A 20,047-nucleotide genomic window follows, 5' to 3' on the forward strand; every position below is an offset into this window, starting at 1 on the left:
ATTTTAATTGCCTGCAATTTGTTATAGAAAACTTTAGAAGAGTTTCATTAGAATATATGACATGCATGATTTAGCAAAATAAATCGAGTACAAATCATACTTTCTCGTTGTCTGATTAACTCAATACTACATATTTTATAACAACTTAATTAAAAATAGCCTTCTTTGTAGTAATGATTCGTTTTTATTAAAATTCATCTTACTCGTTACTAGAAGTCAGTTTTTACCTTCTCATTACTGCCTACAAGTTTGTGGATTCCACTGCTTTTTTCTTTAAATTACGCTTTTTAAGTTACGTTCACGAAAATATTAACAAATAATTGTTGTTGTTTTTCAATATATATAAGTGTATTTTGTTTTTATTTTATCTATATTTATAAATCACATTTCAATGCAGTTTCATTTTTCTCATTTCTTGTTTCACGTTTTTGTTCTTCTGGTTTGGTTGGTATATTTTCTTGTTTACTCATAGCATTTGAACAACATATTTTAACCACTTTCATTTTTACTTTCGTAGATGTTTATGACTTTGAATGTGTGTGTGTATTGTTACTTTTGCTTTTGCTCAACGTGTGTCACTCTAATCTTGGGTGTCTGTTGCCGGCTAAATCGGAAGTAGCAATTTCTTTCCAATAGTAATAAAAAAGAACAGCGCTATATTGTTCAAAACTTGTTCTAGTTATTTCGATAGATTCGTTTACTCTTGTGTTTTTATTTCTGCCATTGCGTTTGAATGGTGTACGTGCTCTAATAAAATGAATTCTCATACACTCATTTACTCTCTACTTGCATTTAACTCACATGATGATGACTCTGTTGTAGACTGGCGAATGAAAAAACAGTTTACTTTTTTTCTTTTTTCCTGCTTTTTAGCTTGTCACAATGTCGGTTACTCTAAGCGAAACTAGATGCCACACATTACATGCTAAAATGACAGCTGATTTACAAATGTGAAAGGAAATGGTTATTGTAACTTTAATTCTGCAATTTCTGATTTACTCTAATTGTATGATTTCTCCGCTCAGCGAGTAAAATACTTTACGTAACTCCAAGTCTTCCACGAATTACTTAAAAGCCCGATTTGTTTTAATGATACATTCAACAATAACTAGGGTCAGGTTTTTCCCGTTTAAACAGATCTCCCGTTCACTTTGCGTAACAACAAATCCTCAATGAAACCACAAAGCGGCACTCTAGAAACAACAAATTGATGAAACAAAAAATAACGAAACTTACATCGATCTTATGGATGGCAGTATACAAGATGCGATAAAAATTAAATTAGCTTGAGTTTACCATAGCCAGACGAAACAAAAACGCGTTTTTTACATGCAGCTCAATTCACAATCACGATGCAAGTGGATTTGTGTGTGATTTTCCGAATGGTAAGATTTCGATTTGGGCGATGATCTGAGCAAATTTGTTTTCTAATTAACAGTTGAAAGTGGTTAATGTTCCTCTCGATTCTCTCTTCCGGTTCATTTTTTTTTTGTTTCAACATACATGGGACCCTTTGTCACTTCAATCAATTCTGAAAGCAACTCGCTGACTTCTCACTCACAAGGATTCTCTGATACAGAAAACGCAACGTTGCTGTATTTTGTATTTGCTCCTGAAGCTCGAGAAGCACACACACGCAACCACTATGTTTTTAGGATGTTGATAAACGGCGTTCTGGATGTTGGAACACTGTAGTACGTTTTCGACTTGCAAAACAGTTCTGCTGCTTTTGTTTCAGTATGCTTTCAGTATATTTTGCGATTTTTATTGATCGGTTTTCCATTTTTTTATTTCATTTTTTTAAAAAAAGGAGTTCCATAATCATTGTAGATCAATTCAGGTCCCTGTCTTCTAAGTACTTGTATTCAAAAGTGAATCCTTCCTTTTTACGCTGGCCCCACTTTTCATAGTCAAAGTAGATGTAGGTTCCCTGTGTGAGGAAATGACAGTTGAGCGAACTCAAGTAAACCGAGTGAGCTACAGTGAACGTACCTGCTCGAATTCTTCGTTGATGATTTTTGGCTCTTCATGGCGCTGAAACCACATCATATACTTGGTATGAAATCGCCAGCTTTGCTTTTTGAGAGCCTTCGCAGCCAAGTATTGCGCTTTGGTGCCCTCCATGTAGTAAAACACAAAGAACAGCGTTTCCGGCGAGAGGCGTTGGAAAAACTCTACCGTGTCAGAATGTGGAAGTTGTTGCTGGAACGATACCAAGATTGAACGGTGACGTTAGAATCGATTTTTGTTTTTCAACTTTAAAATTTATTTCACCATTCTAAACATTGCTAGTTTTTGGATTCTAAGCAGAGAAAAATATTTTAAACCTCGAAATAGTTAATTTGATTATTTGGATAATTCGAAAATAGTGTCCGCGAGATCCCAATAAAATATTTGTCAATAATGAATAAGCGGAATCTGGAGCTGTTGGCAATTGTGATGAGCTCGACGCTCCTCACTTTACACAGGGTGACGAAGCCTTCGAGCATGACACGTAAGTGTTGTTAGCCAAAAGAAAGCCAAGTCTGAAATTGCTGGCCACTTTGGAACAGAATATCGATGCCTTTGAGCATCATAGGAATAAGCGAATGTACAGTAGAGAGCGAACTGCATTTGTTCTGAAATCGCAGTATTGAACAAACATACATTACGATACCTTTAACGCTTATATTGGCATCATGTGAAAGATTTGTACCGATACCAACGCTGCTTAGGCGAATGAATGATGCGAAAAATATCATGATCCAGCTGCTCATAAAACTGAACTAAGAAATCCATTTTTTGGAAAATTAGTCGCGAAACTTACCTGTGGATAGTGCTGTGGCGTTTGCACGGGCTGCCGCTGCAAATAGGTTCTTAGCCTTTCCGAGTCACTTGGCGTTGGCAAGTGGTAATAGGCGGCTTCCATCATTTGGAACTAAAAAGAACAAAAAAAACGGCGCTAAGTATATTTCGCGCCACCAGTAAACCCGTTTGTTTTCCCATACTTGTATCTGATGTTCTTTCTGCAGTGGCGAGGGACCTAGTGGGGCTACACCCAGCAGCGGGGGTATGTGCGCTTCGTTCGTTCCGCTTGCTTTCATACCGCCGACGCTGGTGACACTAGGATTGGCGGAATTCGTCACGATGTTAGAGCTCGTGTTGATAATCGCATTCGGCCCGTTGCTGATGGCAGTAGATGACGACGTAGGTATCAGAGAGTTTGCACTGTTTGTTGGATCCACCAGGGAGAAAGGCGGCTGCTGCTGTTGCTGTTGTTGTTGTTGCTGCTGTGGTGGTTGTGGTTGTTGTGGCTGTGATTGCTGCTGGTTTCCAGGTTGCTGTTGACCGGGTTGAACAGGCGGACCGCCACTGGGTTGTCTCGTATCGGGCTGCGGTGGAGGCTGTTGCTGTACCGCAGGAGGTTGATGCTGGCCACCTACTTGCGATGGCTGCTGCTGTTGTTGTTGTTGCTGAACCAAAGCACCACCAGTGACAGGTGATTGACCAGCTTCCAAACTGCCGCTGGTCCGGTTTATCACTTCCTGGGCTATGGTTTTCAATGTAGACATCGGATGAGTGCTTGCAATATTCATGGGTACGGCAGGGTAGTCATTCTTACCGAGACTTGTAGGACCGTTCAACAATGGCTGCTGCGGTGGTGACATTAAACTCGGAGACGCTCTGCAGAAACATTCCATGCGTAATTGACAAACGGTAAAAATGGCACATTACATACCTGCTGCTGACTGCTGAATTACTAGGAGATACACAATTGTTGATGATATTCGCTCCACTGCTGCTGATAGTTGACGCAGATGACGTCGTCATCACATGATTGTTTTCGATACCCGAGGATGCGGACGTAAGTGCGCCACCATGTGGAAGTGGTATGGAATTTTGACCTGGGACCTGCGGTGCCTGTTGTTGTTGGGGTTGTTGTTGAGATTGCGACTGGACATTGCTACCGCTAGCACCTCCGGCTGCTACAACCGCCGCTGCATTCGTGAGTAGACCTGACGCTAGGGAGGCCTGCTGCTGCTGTTGTTGCACCTGTTGCTGCAGCTGTTGACTAATCGTAGTTTGATTTGCATTCACAATCTGAGTGAGGTTACTAACGGCTGCCCCCGAGGCATTGGGTACCACTGTCGTGGGTGCAGGAGCGCTTGACACGGATGACACCGTCGACGAAGAGGTGACGCTGGACTGATGTAAAGGACCATTTTCTAGAATAGAAGTAATCAATGAGTGTCCGAATCGGGTTGACAACAGCTCAGATTGCGAAAATTCCTTACTAGGATGCTGCTTCGCGACAGCTGCAAATGCCGGACCAATAATTGGTTGGACTAAGCCACCAGCCGGCGCCTGGGGAGGCACAATACCGCTGCTATTCGGTACCAGGCCCCCCGCCACCACTGCGGCAGCATTCGGCAGGTTTTTACTCGGCGTTGAGCTGATCAATGCCGATTTGGACGTATTGATGCTGGTGTTATTACTGACAACTGCAGACACAGGTGCATTGAGGTCCAACTTGACACTCGCCCTGATTGCCGTTGGTTTAACCGGCTGTAAGAACAGTGTTAGTAATACCCACACATTTTGCTACGATCTGATCGAAAAGATAAACACTTTACCGTAATCTTGACATCCTTCGGCCGCTTATCGATATTACTGTCCACTGCACCAGGCATCTCGCCACTGTGGTTATGCATCGTTGATGCACTGCAGTTCATCACCGGAGACTGCGACGGACTATTTCCTGACATTAAACTGCTTGGAGATCCTGCCGTTTCGTTACTATTATTGCTTTCCGTACCAGCTGATGTTCCAATACCTGTGGAAAAAAAAACATAACAATGAGTTCCCAATTTGAGAGCCTGCAAGTTTGAAAAAGTCGAAAATTTACCCGAAATCTCAACCTCATCGAGACCGATGATATCATCGTAGATATATTCGTTCTCCTCAAAATCGGGCTCCTGGGATGAATCGATGTAGTATTCAACATCCTCTTTGATTTTCTTAATCTGCTCTACTTCCACCCCGTCGTTGTCCAGCATTCGGAGCAGCGTTTCCAGTTTAGTCACGTGGAATTTGTGCCTCTCCAGCTTGCCCTTCAGCTCATCCATTTTCTCCTGTTTGTCCTTATCCAGTTTCTTCTTCTTCCCGGCTATTAGCGATTCTACCTCGCACTCGAACTGATCGATTTGGATCTGCAGTGAACTGATCGAGTTCGTCAGCCAGCTGCTGATTTCTTCCTTTTCGCGCTGCGCTGGATCCATCTTTTGTGCAGCACCTAGACCTTCCTTCGAGTATGCTTTCGTTTTGGTCTCTCGCTCTACCACCTTGAAACGCTCCATTTGCTGAAACACGGTTTGTAGAACAAATGTTATTTGACAAGTTTGAACATAGATGCGAGATAGCTTACCGTCTCTATGAGCCGTCGATTCTCCAACAAGGCACTTTTGTCCTTGATTTCGCCGGATGCGATCCATGATTTGATCTGATCTCGTAGCCTCTGCAGCTTCTTGATTTCCTTCTTGAGATCAGCTTCATACTTTTCCTACAAGTGCAGTACACAGTGGCAATTAATATGCATTATGGGCATTCGGTTATCTCTAAATTTCAAACATACTTTCTGATTACTGTTAGTGGCATTGTGAACTTTCTGCCAAATATCTTCAAAGGTTTCGACTCCTTCAGTGACTTTCTTTAAGCACCGGTCGATCTCACCTGTAATGGAGTGATTAAAGTCAACAATAAATGAAACACTTGCAACATTTTTTTAAGATGAATAAAGAATTAAGCCTAAATTCATGGCAATTGTCTAACTTGAAGAAACTAGACAAATATTATTGAAATACACTTCATCCGAACTGAAACTCAAAACTCCAAAGAATCTTTGGAGATTTTTTAAATATTATGACATGGATAAACCATAAACTTTCATTACCTCTCCGAGAAAATTTTGAAATTACTATTATATTCTTACAATCTGATTGTTTTTCTAACAACATACTTTTTAGCTGGAATATATCAAAAGACCGCAAAAACAATGCATTGTTTTTTTCAAGTGTGATATTGAACTTTTTCCTTATTTCAATCTAAAAAGGCTAAGTAAAATATATCGAAGAAATTTTGAAAATGTTTAGCTCGGAAGAAGTCCGAATTTATACTATCAATCGATCGGAGTTATTCATGCCTGTTTTTACCAAGAATTATAATGTACTGTTTGACATTCCTGGCAATTTGCAAAACAATGAAGTTCTAGATTATATCATTACATATTGAAAGCAAAGCTTTTATTATACCAAATAGAAGAATCCGACATACAAAATTAACTTCAGAGGCAGTGACAATTACGCTGTTCTTACTAAGTTCGTAGAGCTCGAAACCAGAAATAAAATATTATCAGGTAGAAACTGGATTCCAATCATGCGTTATCACAAGCCAAATATTTATGGCTTTGAAAAGGAAAAAAATAACAATAAAGTGTTGAAATTACAGTGATCGATCCGATCTTAACGCTTACTTAAACAATTTCAGTTTGTTTACATATTCAATCATTCTAATAGTCATTGCGAATTAACAACTAATACATAATACTGCTAATCGTTCGACATCATCTACACACAGCTTTCAACACATCCTAACCCTAACATCCAACTATCTATCCTAAACTAATGACCTCAAAAAAATCCATTTTTGAATTTTCATTTTACATTCACGATAGAAACATTCAACCTTTCCCGGAGCCATCGCTTTTCGACCGATTTCTCACCTTGCAACTTTCGCGTCGCAGCCATGGCTATGTATACATCTGGTCGCAGATATTAGGCATAATCTAGACATACAAAGCAAGAATGTTTGCTCCTTTCCCGACCACCGTTGCCACCGCGAAGCCCAGCAGGTCGTTCCGGGTTCTGACCGGGAGCACAAAAACCTTTTCCCGCAATGTAAAATTGGGGTCACTCGAAGAGGAAAATTTCTCCTGCGCTTTTTGTTGTTCGATTCGTGCGCCGCAAAGACTGTGACCAAACGGCGTTCTGCTGTGGGCACGCCGGGAACTACCGTACGTCTACCGTTGATACTTTCGGCAGTTTTCTCTCCGCCGCAGGCAAATGCGACTATGGCCTGGCAAGTTTTTGTTATGGAACAACGATGTGAAACGACGACGACGAGGGGATCGACTTTCAAGATGGCCGTGTGTGATGTTCGTGAAGCAATTTTTCGGATTGCGTTCTTTTTCGCTACGCCGAATCGCGCGAGGATTACACTACCGATTTAAGGGGGACTAGAACGCGAGCTGTTTGCGGATTCGAATACATTCGATTATAACGGAAACGGAACGAGTTAAAATGCTCCGCACGGAACCCCGCGATAACACTTTTCGGGTCGCTTTTTGATGGGGAACACAGTGCGAAAATGCTATGCTGTGTCGATGAAGCAAGAGTTGATTGGACTTTTGCTGCTGTGTGGAGTGCGGATTTCTTTCTTTCCCTTTTTTTGTTCGCTGTGGTGCTGCGCGACATCTGACGTGTTGTCAGATCAATGGCTGCGTCCTCAGTTGACATGCTGTCAAATTACGCAATTGTCAGAAAATTGCTGCGCTGAATATCTTGATCAAGATTGTGCCATAAACATAAATGCCATACATTTTTTAAACTGTGCACCAAGGGGCTGTTGAACAGCCTCGGATTGTTAATAATTTTCGCGTTCACCGTGAAATCGCTCATATCATGGAACTGAATATCCACACTTAGTCTTTATTGCCGAGAACTGAACAGCTGATAAATTTAGTAAAATGTTGAACAAGTTTTCGGCAGAATTTCGAAGAACTTCGGCAAACAAAATGTCAATACTTGCTGATTTACGATGAATCGATATATTTGGTGAATGTCCGTTGAAATATACTGCTGACATTTGTTAAAATACCTCGCTGACCTCGATCAGCTGTTGAGAAGTTTGCCGAGATAAATTAAGTTTGTAACAATTCATCTACAGGGGGTAGGACAAAATGATTGAATGAACGAGATTTTGTCAATTTTTAAATAGTCAGAACTTAACGAAAAATGAATCAACATTGATAAAACCGATTTCATTTTACCAAAAAGCTACTCTAGTTTCCAAAAATTACATGGGAATTTGACGGGACCAACGGACACCGGAAATGTTCTAGATTTTAGGCGTGTGTGTCAAAATGTGCATTCTTACAACGCGTAGAACTTTTTCTGATATCTTGTATCTTTTCGTTTTATATGTTTCCAATAAACTATAATTCATTCCGAGTTAATTGGTGACCAAAGGTTGAAAATTCGTATCCAGCTTTTTACGCACCATAATGGCGGTCGCTATAATGCGTGTTCGTAATATGTGAACCTCTCTGCTTACGTCATATTTGCGATTTCTGAAAAATTGGCAACACAAATGTTGCCAGAAATAGTTTTCTTTTGATAAATTGTATGAAGACTTCAAACTGACGTAAGCAGAGTTGTCAGAAGGGTGGGTAATTTATTACGAACTTTGCATTATAGCGTCCGCCATTACGGCGCGTAAAAAGCTAGATAGAGGAACCATTGAGATATGAATCAATTAAGTATGTTTTTTTTGCTAAACTAAACTTATACTTTGCGCGGTGGGGTAATCTGCCCATAAACGCATAAGAGTTACACTGCCAAAAACGTACAACCACAGATAACAGACATCCAAGCTAATTTTGCTTCATGTGTAAAAAGACCCAACTGTTTTTTAGCATGTCGCAATACGCAGTATGGTGGCGCTTAGAACACTTAGTGGTCAATGATTCGATAAAAAAATCAAAATATGACCACGTGGTTTAGGAACGGCCCCTAACAGTGAATGACAATGAAGACAATGAACTCATGTCAGGGGGGATTTACTACTGTCAAAATTCGTATATGTGTGCATTATCGCAGATCAACTCTGGTCCATGAAGTTTGTTGGCCCATGACGTTTGATGGCGATGAAACTTAATCACTTTTAGCCAAACACAAGTTGCTGCCACAAAATTTCACTACGCAACGCATTATTAATGGAAGTTTTCCGCGATTTCTCGAGTTTTGTTAAAAAAGTAGGAGGTTGTATCCAAGACACGACCGCATAACTGACGTAGAACTACGCACACTATTAACAAATGCATTGTTGTAGGTGTTTGATTAATGAGTCAAAGTCTACTAATGCTTGCTTTTTGCTGCCTCAACAGTGGGGTAATAAAGACACTGAAAACACGAGCTGTAAAAGCTGTTTCACATTCTGTAAATTAGACGGCTGCTACAGAGTTAAATTGCTACTATCCAGCACAGATTGCTCGGTTGAGTTGTCAAAAAATAATTAACCTTCAAATATTTGTTTATTTGCCTTGAGAAAAGCATTTTGCTGCTCAAAATTGGATTTACTGATGGCAACCTTTATGCTGCCTCAGTAGTGGGGCAATAACGGCAGTCTGACGACACACGCTAAGAAGCGAGCAGAACCGCGCTGCTGACCTGAGATATGATGACCAACCACAGGGCAATTGCTTAATATGAAGGCAGCCACAGGCGCGACCCGCTGCTATGGTCTGTTAGTGCAACTGCTGAGTGCCGATATCTGCTGCTACTGCTGTCAACGTTGTGGACGGTCCATTCAGTTCACCTTCCGACTAATGAATGTAACTAGTTTTCCCAGAAACACTCTTTTATAGCCGAAGGGTGCTACGTAATAGGCCACACCTTTCAGTTGAGTTGTCACATTCTCTAATGTTCTTTAGACGAATTATTCCACAATTCGCGTTTGATTTTTGTATCCAGCTAGTAAACACCGATGGTGCTCTCACACACGCAACGATATTACCCCTATCGTATTACGGCTTGTAATATCAAGCAAGCGATTTCGTTCGTCGCTGTCGCGTGTTGCATCATGTTGCAACTGAGCAGTTGAGAGACGACGCAATTCTGTTCATGCTGATTGATAGAATCGACTTTATATCAGTTCGAATTACCTGCCTTTGTGAATGCGTTCTAACAGGGCAGTATGTTATTCAAAATCGGTTATGTTGATCGCAGCCTTTGTGCTGTTCCAACAGTGGGGGTAAACTAAAACTAAATAAACTACAACAGAATTTGATTACTAGGATCCCGCGAAGAATGTTTGCTTGTGTTGATGCTAGGAAATTTTCACCCTTCAATTACTTGTTTGTTTGCCTTGAAAAAAGGCATTTTGCTGTTCAAAATCGGTTGCTGATCGCAACCTTTGTGCTGCCCCAACAGTGGGGGAGTTAAGATACACGGACAACATGCACTGTGGAAGCTATTTCACCTTCTGTAAATTAGACGGCCGCGACAGATGTAACTACTAGAATCCGCACAGAATGCTTACGTTGTCAAAAATTATTAACTTTCAATGACTTGTTTATTTGCCTTGAAAAAAGGCATTTTGCTGTTCAAAATTGGATTTGGTGATGACGATCTTTATGCTGCCCCAACAGTGGGGTAATAATGGCAGTTTGGCGAGGCACGCTGAGAAGAACCGCGCTGCTCCTGAGACATGGTGACCAACCACAGCGCAAGTGATTTATTTGTTTGAAGGCAGCCACAGGCGCAACCCGCTGTTACTTCTGAGTGCTGTATCTGCTTCTACTGCTGTCAACTTTGTGGACGGTCCATCCAGTTCACCTTCTGACTAATGAATGTAGCTAGTTTTCCCAGAAACACTCTTTTATAGCCGAAGGGTGCTACGTAATAGGCCACGCCCTTCTTTTCAGTTGTTTAATTCTCTAATATTCTTGAGACGAATTATTCCACAATTCGCATTCGATATTTGTTTCCAGCGAATAAACACCGATTGCGTATCTTATTGCGGTTTGTAACATCAAGCGATTTCGATCTTTTCGCTGCCCCAGCAGTGGGGGAATGATGGCAGTCTGGCGAGGCATGCTGAGAAGAACCGCGCTGCTGACCTGAGACATGGTGACCAACCACAGCGCAAGTGGTTTATTTATTTTGAAGGCAGCCACAGGCGCAACCCGCTGTTACTTCTGAGTGCTGTATCTGCTTCTACTGCTGTCAACGTTGTGGACGGTCCGGTCCATCCAGCTCACCTTCCGACTAATGAATGTAGCTAGTTTTCCCAGAAACACTCTTTTATAGCCGAAGGGTGCTACGAATAGGCCACGCCCTTCTTTTCAGTTGTTTAATTCTCTAATATTCTTTAGACGAATTATTCCACAATTCGCATTCGATATTTGTTTCCAGCGAATAAACACCGATGGTGCTCTCACACACGCAACGATTTTAACCCGTATTTTATTGCGGTTTGTAACATCAAGCGATTTCGTTTGCTCGTTGTTGCGTGTGGCATCATGTTGCAACTTGGCAGCTGGGAGACGACGAAATTCTGTTAATGCTGATTGATAGAATCGACTTTATATCAGTACTGCATATTCGAATTAACTGCCTTTGTGAATGCGTTCTAACAGGGCAGTTTGTTATTCAAAATCGGTTATGTTGATCGCAGCCTTTGTGTTGTTCCAACAGTGGGGGTAAACTAAAACTAAATAAACTACAACAGAATTTGATTGCTAGGATCCCACGAAGAATGTTTGCTTGTGTTGATGCTAGGAAATTTTCACCCTTCAATTACTTGTTTATTTGCCTTAAAAAAAGGCATTTTGCTGTTCAAAATCGGTTGCGGATCGCAACCTTTGTGCCCCAACAGTGGGGGAGTTAAGATACACGGACAACATGCACTGTCGAAGCTATTTCACCTTCTGTAAATAAGACGGCCGCGACAGATGTAACTGCTGGAATCCGCACAGAATGCTTGCTTACGTTGTCAGAAATTATTAACTTTCAATGACTTGTTTATTTGCCTTGAAAAAAGGCATTTTGCTGTTCAAAATTGGATTTGGTGATGACGATCTTTATGCTGCCCCAACAGTGGGGGAATGATGGCAGTTTGGCGAGGCACGCTGAGAAGAACCGCGCTGCTACAGAGACATCGTGACCAACCACAGCGCAAGTGATTTATTTATTTGAAGGCAGCCACAGGCGCAACCCGCTGTTATTTCTGAGTGCTGTATCTGCTTCTACTGCTGTCAACGTTGTGGACGGTCCATCCAGTTCACCTTCTGACTAATGAATGTAGCTAGTTTTTCCAGAAACACTCTTTTATAGCCGAAGGGTGCTACGTAATAGGCCACGCCCTTCTTTTCAGTTGTTCAATTCTTTAATATTCTTTAGACGAATTATTCCACAATTTGCATTCGATATTTGTTTCCAGCGAATAAACACCGATGGTGCCCTCACACACGCAACGATTTTAACCCGTATCTTATTGCGGTTTGTAACATCAAGCGATTTCGTTTGCTCGTTGTTGCGTGTTGCATCATGTTGCAACTTGGCAGCTGGGAGACGACGAAATTCTGTTAATGCTGATTGATTGGATCGATTTCATATTACCTCTGCATATTCGAATTAACTGCCTTTGTGAATGCGTTCTAACAGGGCAGTTTGTTATTCAAAATCGGTTATGTTGATCGCAGCCTTTGTGCTGTCCCAACAGTGGGGGTAAACTAAAACTAAATAAACTACAACAGAATTTAATTGCTAGGATCCCGCGAAGAATGTTTGCTTGTGTTGATGCTAGGAAATTTTCACCCTTCAATTACTTGTTTATTTGCTTTGAAAAAAGGCCTTTTGCTATTTAAAATCGGTTGCTGATCGCAACCTTTGTGCTGCCCCAACAGTGGGGGAGTTAAGATACACGGACAACATGCACTGTCGAAGCTATTTCACCTTCTGTTAATTAGACGGCCGCGACAGATGTAACTGCTGGAATCCGCACAGAATACTTGCTTACGTTGTCAAAAATTATTAACTTTCAATGACTTGTTTATTTGCCTTGAAAAAAGGCATTTTGTTGTTCAAAGTTGGATTTGGTGATGACGAACTTTATGCTGCCCCAACAGTGGGGGAATGATGGCAGTCACAACCACAGCGCAAGTGGTTTATTTAATTTGAAGGCAGCCACAGGCGCAACCCGCTGTTACTTCTAAGTGTTGTATCTGCTTCTACTGCTGTCAACGTTGTGGACGGTCCGGTCTAGCCAGCTCACCTTCTGACTAATGAATGTAGCTAGTTTTCCCAGAAACACTCTTTTATAGCCGAAGGGTGCTACGTAATAGACCACGCCATTCTTTTCAGTTGTTTAATTCTCTAATATTCTTTATACGAATTATTCCACAATTCACATTCGATATTTGTTTCCAGCGAATAAACACCGATGGTGCTCTCACACACGCAACGATTTTAACCCGTATCTTATTGCGGTTTGTAACATCAAGCGATTTCGTTTGCTCGTTGTTGCGTGTTGCATCATGTTGCAACTTGGCAGCTGGGAGACGACGAAATTCTGTTAATGCTGATTGATAGAATCGACTTTATATCAGTACTGCATATTCGAATTAACTGCCTTTGTGAATGCGTTCTAACAGGGCAGTTTGTTATTCAAAATCGGTTATGTTGATCGCAGCCTTTGTGTTGTTCCAACAGTGGGGGTAAACTAAAACTAAATAAACTACAACAGAATTTGATTGCTAGGATCCCGCGAAGAATGTTTGCTTGTGTTGATGCTAGGAAATTTTCACCCTCCAATTACTTGTTTATTTGCCTTGAAAAAAGGCATTTTGCTGTTCAAAATCGGTTGCTGATCGCAACCTTTGTGCCCCAACAGTGGGGGAGTCAAGATACACGGACAACATGCACTATCGAAGCTATTTCACCTTCTGTAAATTAGACGGCCGCGACAGATGTACCTGCTGGAATCCGCACAGAATGCTTGCTTACGTTGCCAAAAATTATTAACTTTCAACGATTTGTTTATTTGCCTTGAAAAAAGGCATTTTGCTGTTCAAAATTGGATTTGGCGATGACGATCTTCATGCTGCCCCAACACGGGGGAATAATGGCAGTCTGGCGACACACGCTGAGAAGAACCGCGCTGCTCCTGAGACGTGGTGACCAACCACAGGGCTAGTGCTGCTGCTAAGGAAGGACGACTGCTATTGACACCTTGTCGCTGTCCAGAACTATTATGAGCGGCTTCGGCTGAAACAGGCTCTTATATAGGCTAAACAGCATGTTTTCAATTGCAAGGTATATGATTCTGTCGACCGTGCTTGGGAAGCAATCATATAACGACCAATCAGAGGACGTAATTTTCGTTTAAACAAGGCTTGACAATTATCAATAGTACAATAGTTTGCATAATCAATCAACAATTTTCTACATTTGGGTGGATGCGTGTATAATTTTCCAAACAATTGCTGCAAAAATGAAGGAAATCGGTTGAAAACAAACCGATTTATAAGCATTTAAAAAGGGACATATTTCGCCCCCTTTTCGGTAATAGTTTTCCTATTTGCATCCCTACGTGGTAGGCCAAAGAAAAACGTAGTTCAACGTCAAAAAAAGTTTCTAATTCTACTAAATTCAACTTCGATCAAAACGACAAAAACCAAAACAATCGGACGCCTTGTTGCCAAATATGTTGGTCACGGTTACACGATATTTGACAGATAGATTCCCCCTGACTCATGTCCCGGGCTCAAATTAATTTGTGCCCGCTGTCAGCAGTAAGATAAAGATGTATGAAAAGAAGCGGTGATATGCTATCTCGTTTACGCATATGTTGAGATGTTAGCAGCCCTTGAAACATGGCGTGATGCCAAAGGGGTGTCGAAATCGCTTCAATCACAGTTCGCCCATGTACCTACTGTCATTCAAGCGATTCAGAGTAATTTTTATTCCTCATTTAAAAACCACAGACAAACAGACATGCCTCATCGAAGAAAAATCTTCAAAACATTCGTCCTTGTTTGAATCGTTACACTTATGCGCCACTATGTAAGCTTACTGGATACTAACTAATTTTCGGAAAAACGGGTTTTGTCCGGAGACGAGGTTTTTGTACAGGAGACGAGGCGAGCGGTGAGTTACTCGACTGATCAATTTTGGTATTGTAGATGGCGAGTCAGCTGGACTTCGGACGAGTAGCTCGTCTGTCACCAGCCAAGTTTCACTTGCGTTCCCCATTACAACATATGACTCAATGAGGTATACAAAGGTGAGGAAGAAGAAGACATTTGTCTGTATCAGTAACGAAAAAGAGGTAAACAGAAGCACGTGTTGGGGTTGTGACGTAGATCTCCAAAAACAAGAAAATGCCATTTGGAATTGTGTTCCGCATTGTTTAACGACGCAGGTAGGCATTTTCAGCCGTAAACTGTCATAACTTGTGAAAACTTCTTGAAAAAAATGTACCGAACATTGATTTTTGGGCATTGTTTTTTGACTTCTACGTCATCACTGTTAACAAAAAAGAAGCCCTTTAAACCCGAGACTCAAACCATCTCCGTACCTTTCTATATTCCATTGCATATGACTCGCCTCGTCAATGACTGCGCGCGAGGCGAGTTACTCGCATCGTTTTCTGTAATAGAGGCGGTAAGATCGATTCGAAAATGTTATCCCTGATTTCGGTTGAGCTTACAAAGAAATGTTTAGATTGATTCGAACATAGACGAGAATACGAGTCTGCGATGAATACTTCGGTACGAATTTAATTTGAATGAAAACAAGAACAAGGAAAATTATGGACCGTATTACAAAATCTTCGACAAATAACTTAATTCATTTGAAAAACATGGACGAGTCAACTCTAATCGTTTTCTGTAATTGGACCATATTATCCAAACACATATTACCCATTAGCGCATATACGATACGCTGTGATGTTCGCAAGCTACCCCGTCATTTGCTGAGGCGGCTTCTTGCATTGCAAACGTACAATTCATTTACAGATCTTCTAGATCTAGATGCACTTCCCGCATTATCATTGAAGTCTAAGAGAAAACATTAATATCGCAGCGTTAGCATGATTTGGCAAAGTCTTCATAGAATGCAACAACGATGAAATGAAGTATTCAAATTTTTGCTGAACAAATCACCTATTTAAATTGAAGAAATTGCATTATATTTTCGCTTATTTTAAGTTGTTTAACATAGTAACCTTAACGATTAAATCGAATATTAGTAAAAAACCAACGCGTATTTTCTGACGTTCCAGCTGAATAAAAAACATTACATTTATTCAAAAATTGAACTGCTTAGTTCCTAAACAATTTTCAAATTCTGAGCAAACCTAAGTATCTAGTAGGAAGCAGATGCAGTAAATAAGCGAGCAAACGCAATGCTCTGAGACCCAGCTGAGTAACCGTAAATGAAAGGAACGGATGGCCGTATCCAAACTGTGTCGGTTTAGGCTTCCACATCTGCCTGTATCTTGGCAAGGAAGTCGGCCTTGTGCTTGGCGATTTTCGCCTTGCGAGCCTCCAGTGTAAGCTTGGCCAGGTTGTGACGTTTCTTGGTGACCTTCTTTTCTGGCTTCTTGGTGAAGGAAGGATCTTTGCGGATGGCAGCATGGGCGTTCTTGTAGATGTTCTCGATCTGAATGGAAAAAAAAAATAATATGTTAGCTCCGAATAGTTGACAAGGGAAAGGTTGTATGACAAAAATTAGGAAGTTTTTCAGACTGATTGCCAAAACACTCCGAACTGATTGTCGAAATTTTTGTGGTCCACTTTCGGAATCGACCGTGACTTGATGGAACGCAGCCGAAATTTGAGTGGACGTGCCTTTATAAATAACAAAATACTTACATCGTCAGCCTTTATTCCAAGGTTGATGTATTTGCTGAACTGACGCTTGTAGGCATCCTCGTCTTCCTCCTCCAAGGTACGCATATAATCGGCGACGTGCTGTCCAAAGATGTGAGCACGGTGAACCTCAGCATTGAAGGATTTGTTTTCGGCACTGTACCCAGGGAAACGCTTGATCGAATGCGGAATGTTTAGTCCACCATCGACGGCACCCTTCATAGCGCCGAAAACGCGAGCACCAGTGGTTGTACGAGCCAGACCAACGTCCAAATAACAACGGAAGGCACCTGGTCCTTCATCGACTGGATCAACGAGATACTCTTCACCAGTAACATCTGTACAACCAGTGTACAATGTATCCAGTCGTAGTTTCTGTAGAATACGACGAGCGGCCAACAGTCCGGTGCAGTATGCAGCTGCATAATTGGTTAAACCAACCTGAAAAAATGTACATTTTTAGGCCTCCGCAGGAAAACTGGATAACAGTTATACTCACTTTAACGCCATAACGAGGAAGTTCGTGGGAGTAAGCAGCACAAACTATGCGATCGCCCTCGATGCGCGCGTAAGCAATCTGACAAGTGATGTCGCGGTTGCTCAGACGGACTATCAGCCGGTACTTCGGGGTATTGTATTTGTTCTTATCCTGGAAGATAAGACGCTTACGGGCATAGTAATCAGTTTTACCCTCACGACGCCTGCGGAACCTGACCTGGTAACGCTTGAAGTACTGCTTGTTCTTCACTACCTTTACGAAACCCTGTTGGAGCAGAAATTAACCAATACAATCAATGAACATTTGAAGGTTAGAATCGTCAGGATTCATTCCACATGTAGCGCGATCGAATATTTGAAATTTATTTTAATAAGTGCCAATAGTTTAGGATTGTATACATCATTTAAGCTGACTTTCACTTGGAATTACTTTATCACAAAAGTATTAAGTTTCTAAAAATAGTTTAGCAATACAAAATGGAGCTGTACAACCTTCCGTATTTAATTCAAGAAATAAACATTATCGTTACAGCTTTTCATGAACTATCACTTAAAGGGAAATCCTTTCAAATTGGACGGTTATTTCACGTAAATAGAAGCATTTTACTTACCATTTTGCTTAGAAATTGGGAAAATAGACACTAGCCTACGCACAACACGTTTTCTACACGTCGGTGTCTACGAAAAAAAGAAAATTTGAAGATGGCGTACCGACAATCGCAACTTGACGACAAGCAAGACGTCAGATTAGTGTAGGGCTGCCAGATGCAAAACAGAGCTGCCAGATTTCATTTTGAAAAATCTATATGCACCCGTAAAAAAATCTGTATTTTTCTGTATTTTGTTGGTGTGCCTACAGGTGCTTGGATTTGGGGTAACTGGGTTTGCAATCCGACCTTAAGGCTCGCCTGAAACCGTAAAAAGGTTGGGTAAAATTCTTGAAAGAAAACTCAGGTCTATAACCGTGTTTTTCCTTATGAAAGCAATCGAATCAGGTATTTTCGTTTCAAAGTTTTCCCGCTTGGCCAAATGTTGGATGTCCAGAAGAAATAAAAAAGGCAATATAAATACAATCAGCTGCAAATATTCCACGTTGGGCGAAGAAATAGATTTTAAAGCCTAATCGCAATTATTCCCATTTCTAACTATCAGACTGCTAGTGAAAAATGAGAAAACAAAGCGAAAATATTGCTCTCTTTTTCTCTCACATAAACAATCCACGAGACAGTTGCGATCTGTTGATTTCAGTTTATTTTTAACTTTTGACAGCCTCAGGTATGATCGAGAGATCGGAACTTGGATGCAATCCGGATCGAGAAGCATTAAAAACAAACGTTGTTTGATCAGATGCTCTAGTATTGCAGTGGCAATCCTTTAAACAACAATAAAATTTTACCTCAGATTTTTTTTACCGGCATTAAAAGACTCCGTGTTCGGTCGGTGGGGTTTTGCAAATTGGGCCCTAAAGTTTCAAACGGTTTTCTGATTTTTATATATCAGCTGATAGAGTGTAATTTTCTGGGCAAAACGTGATTTTTAAAAAAATGTTTATCGTTTTCCTTCGATTTTTAAATTAAGAATAAAGAACTGCTCGAAATGCCTTAAATGACAGTTCTCTCATATACCGTACATGAGCGAAACGTCAACTAAGACCTTTCGAGCAGTTTTTTTTACTCTTCATTTAAAAATCGAAGGAAAACGATAAACATTTTTTGAAAATCACGATTTGCTCAGAAAACGAATGATATTATCGCATGATATATAAAAACTGGTATAGCTTTAGGACCCAATTGAAAAACAACAACAAAAACAAACGTTCAAGCAGTGAAACGCCACCATTGGATTGCCTTATGCGAATCGGCCAGTTTGGCTATTTGGGAAATGCATTCGAACAACTGAAAACTGATGATCGGATCTGTTCGGATGAAATGTTTGTGAGGCCGACTTACCAGTTCATTAGTTCGAACACTTTGAAATTCTGTATGAATCTGTATTGAAAATCAAAATTCTGTCTGAATTCTGTATTTTGTATCGTTTCTGTATTATACAGAAAAATCTGTATTATACAGAAAAATCTGTATTATACAGAAAAATCTGTATTATACAGAAAAATCTGTATTATACAGTAAAATCTGTATACTTGGCAGCCCTGATGCATAGGCAAGTGTCGATATGCAGGGTTGAAACTATATTACCAGATTTGTTGAAAGTTATTTTGTTTCAAAATTTTCTTATATTAATGGATAATGAGTTTTGTTATGTTTTTAGGTTTGGGAGCACTGGAATAGTATTTGTTAGATCTGAGTTCTACTGTTCTCAGAAGAAAAAAAATCTAATTTCTGTAAGTAGAAATATTCTGCAACTTATGAATGTCATTTTGTTGTTAAAAATTTTACAAAGAGAAGGAGCGAATTTGAAAAACTGTGAGTAATCTTGATCTACACGGAGATAGCATCATGATATAACCTCTGTGATCAAACTTGTTTTGTATATTGTAGTGATGACGCTCGTTCCAGAAGAACCGGCTTCATTGAAAGAAAAAAGAATAACAGAGGTTTTATGATTTATCAAAAGTAGGAGGGTGGTATTCAAGACACGACCGCATGACGTTGGACTACGGTATTTTTATATTCCATTAAAACAAATAATAGAGGGAATCGCAACTCTAGTATTTGCTGCAATTTTATCTTACAGTGCATTTCTGGATGCTGAGACGTTAAAATGTTATAAATAATAATATATACTAAAAGAATGGATATCTTTTATTTAATCGCTGTCATTTCATACATATTCGAATCAACCCTTTGCTTGCTGCACTACCAAGACAATCATTTAATTGAGCGAATTGGTAAAATTTTC

General features: G+C 40.5%; 2 protein-coding genes across 2 annotated transcripts; both read right to left on the reverse strand.

The window, feature by feature from the left end:
- Positions 1 to 320: 320 nt before the first annotated feature.
- On the reverse strand, positions 321 to 7,486 carry LOC129730746 (CCR4-NOT transcription complex subunit 3-like). The gene is made up of 11 exons (XM_055690298.1): positions 6,758 to 7,486; positions 5,612 to 5,709; positions 5,405 to 5,539; positions 4,886 to 5,339; positions 4,614 to 4,813; positions 4,275 to 4,545; positions 3,719 to 4,205; positions 2,988 to 3,663; positions 2,807 to 2,917; positions 1,993 to 2,202; positions 321 to 1,930 (listed from the first exon to the last, which is right to left on the reverse strand). The coding sequence occupies exons 1-11, from the start codon at positions 6,780 to 6,782 to the stop codon at positions 1,832 to 1,834; spliced, it is 2,766 nt and encodes a 921-aa protein (XP_055546273.1). The 5' UTR covers positions 6,783 to 7,486; the 3' UTR covers positions 321 to 1,831.
- An 8,499-nt stretch (positions 7,487 to 15,985) lies between these two features.
- Positions 15,986 to 17,930, reverse strand: LOC129731879 (60S ribosomal protein L5). The gene is made up of 4 exons (XM_055692239.1): positions 17,800 to 17,930; positions 17,190 to 17,453; positions 16,694 to 17,131; positions 15,986 to 16,481 (listed from the first exon to the last, which is right to left on the reverse strand). The coding sequence occupies exons 1-4, from the start codon at positions 17,800 to 17,802 to the stop codon at positions 16,293 to 16,295; spliced, it is 894 nt and encodes a 297-aa protein (XP_055548214.1). The 5' UTR covers positions 17,803 to 17,930; the 3' UTR covers positions 15,986 to 16,292.
- Between the last annotated feature and the right edge of the window lie 2,117 nt (positions 17,931 to 20,047).

This window comes from Wyeomyia smithii, chromosome 3, assembly GCF_029784165.1.
Source record: "Wyeomyia smithii strain HCP4-BCI-WySm-NY-G18 chromosome 3, ASM2978416v1, whole genome shotgun sequence".
Classification (NCBI taxonomy): domain Eukaryota; kingdom Metazoa; phylum Arthropoda; class Insecta; order Diptera; family Culicidae; genus Wyeomyia; species Wyeomyia smithii.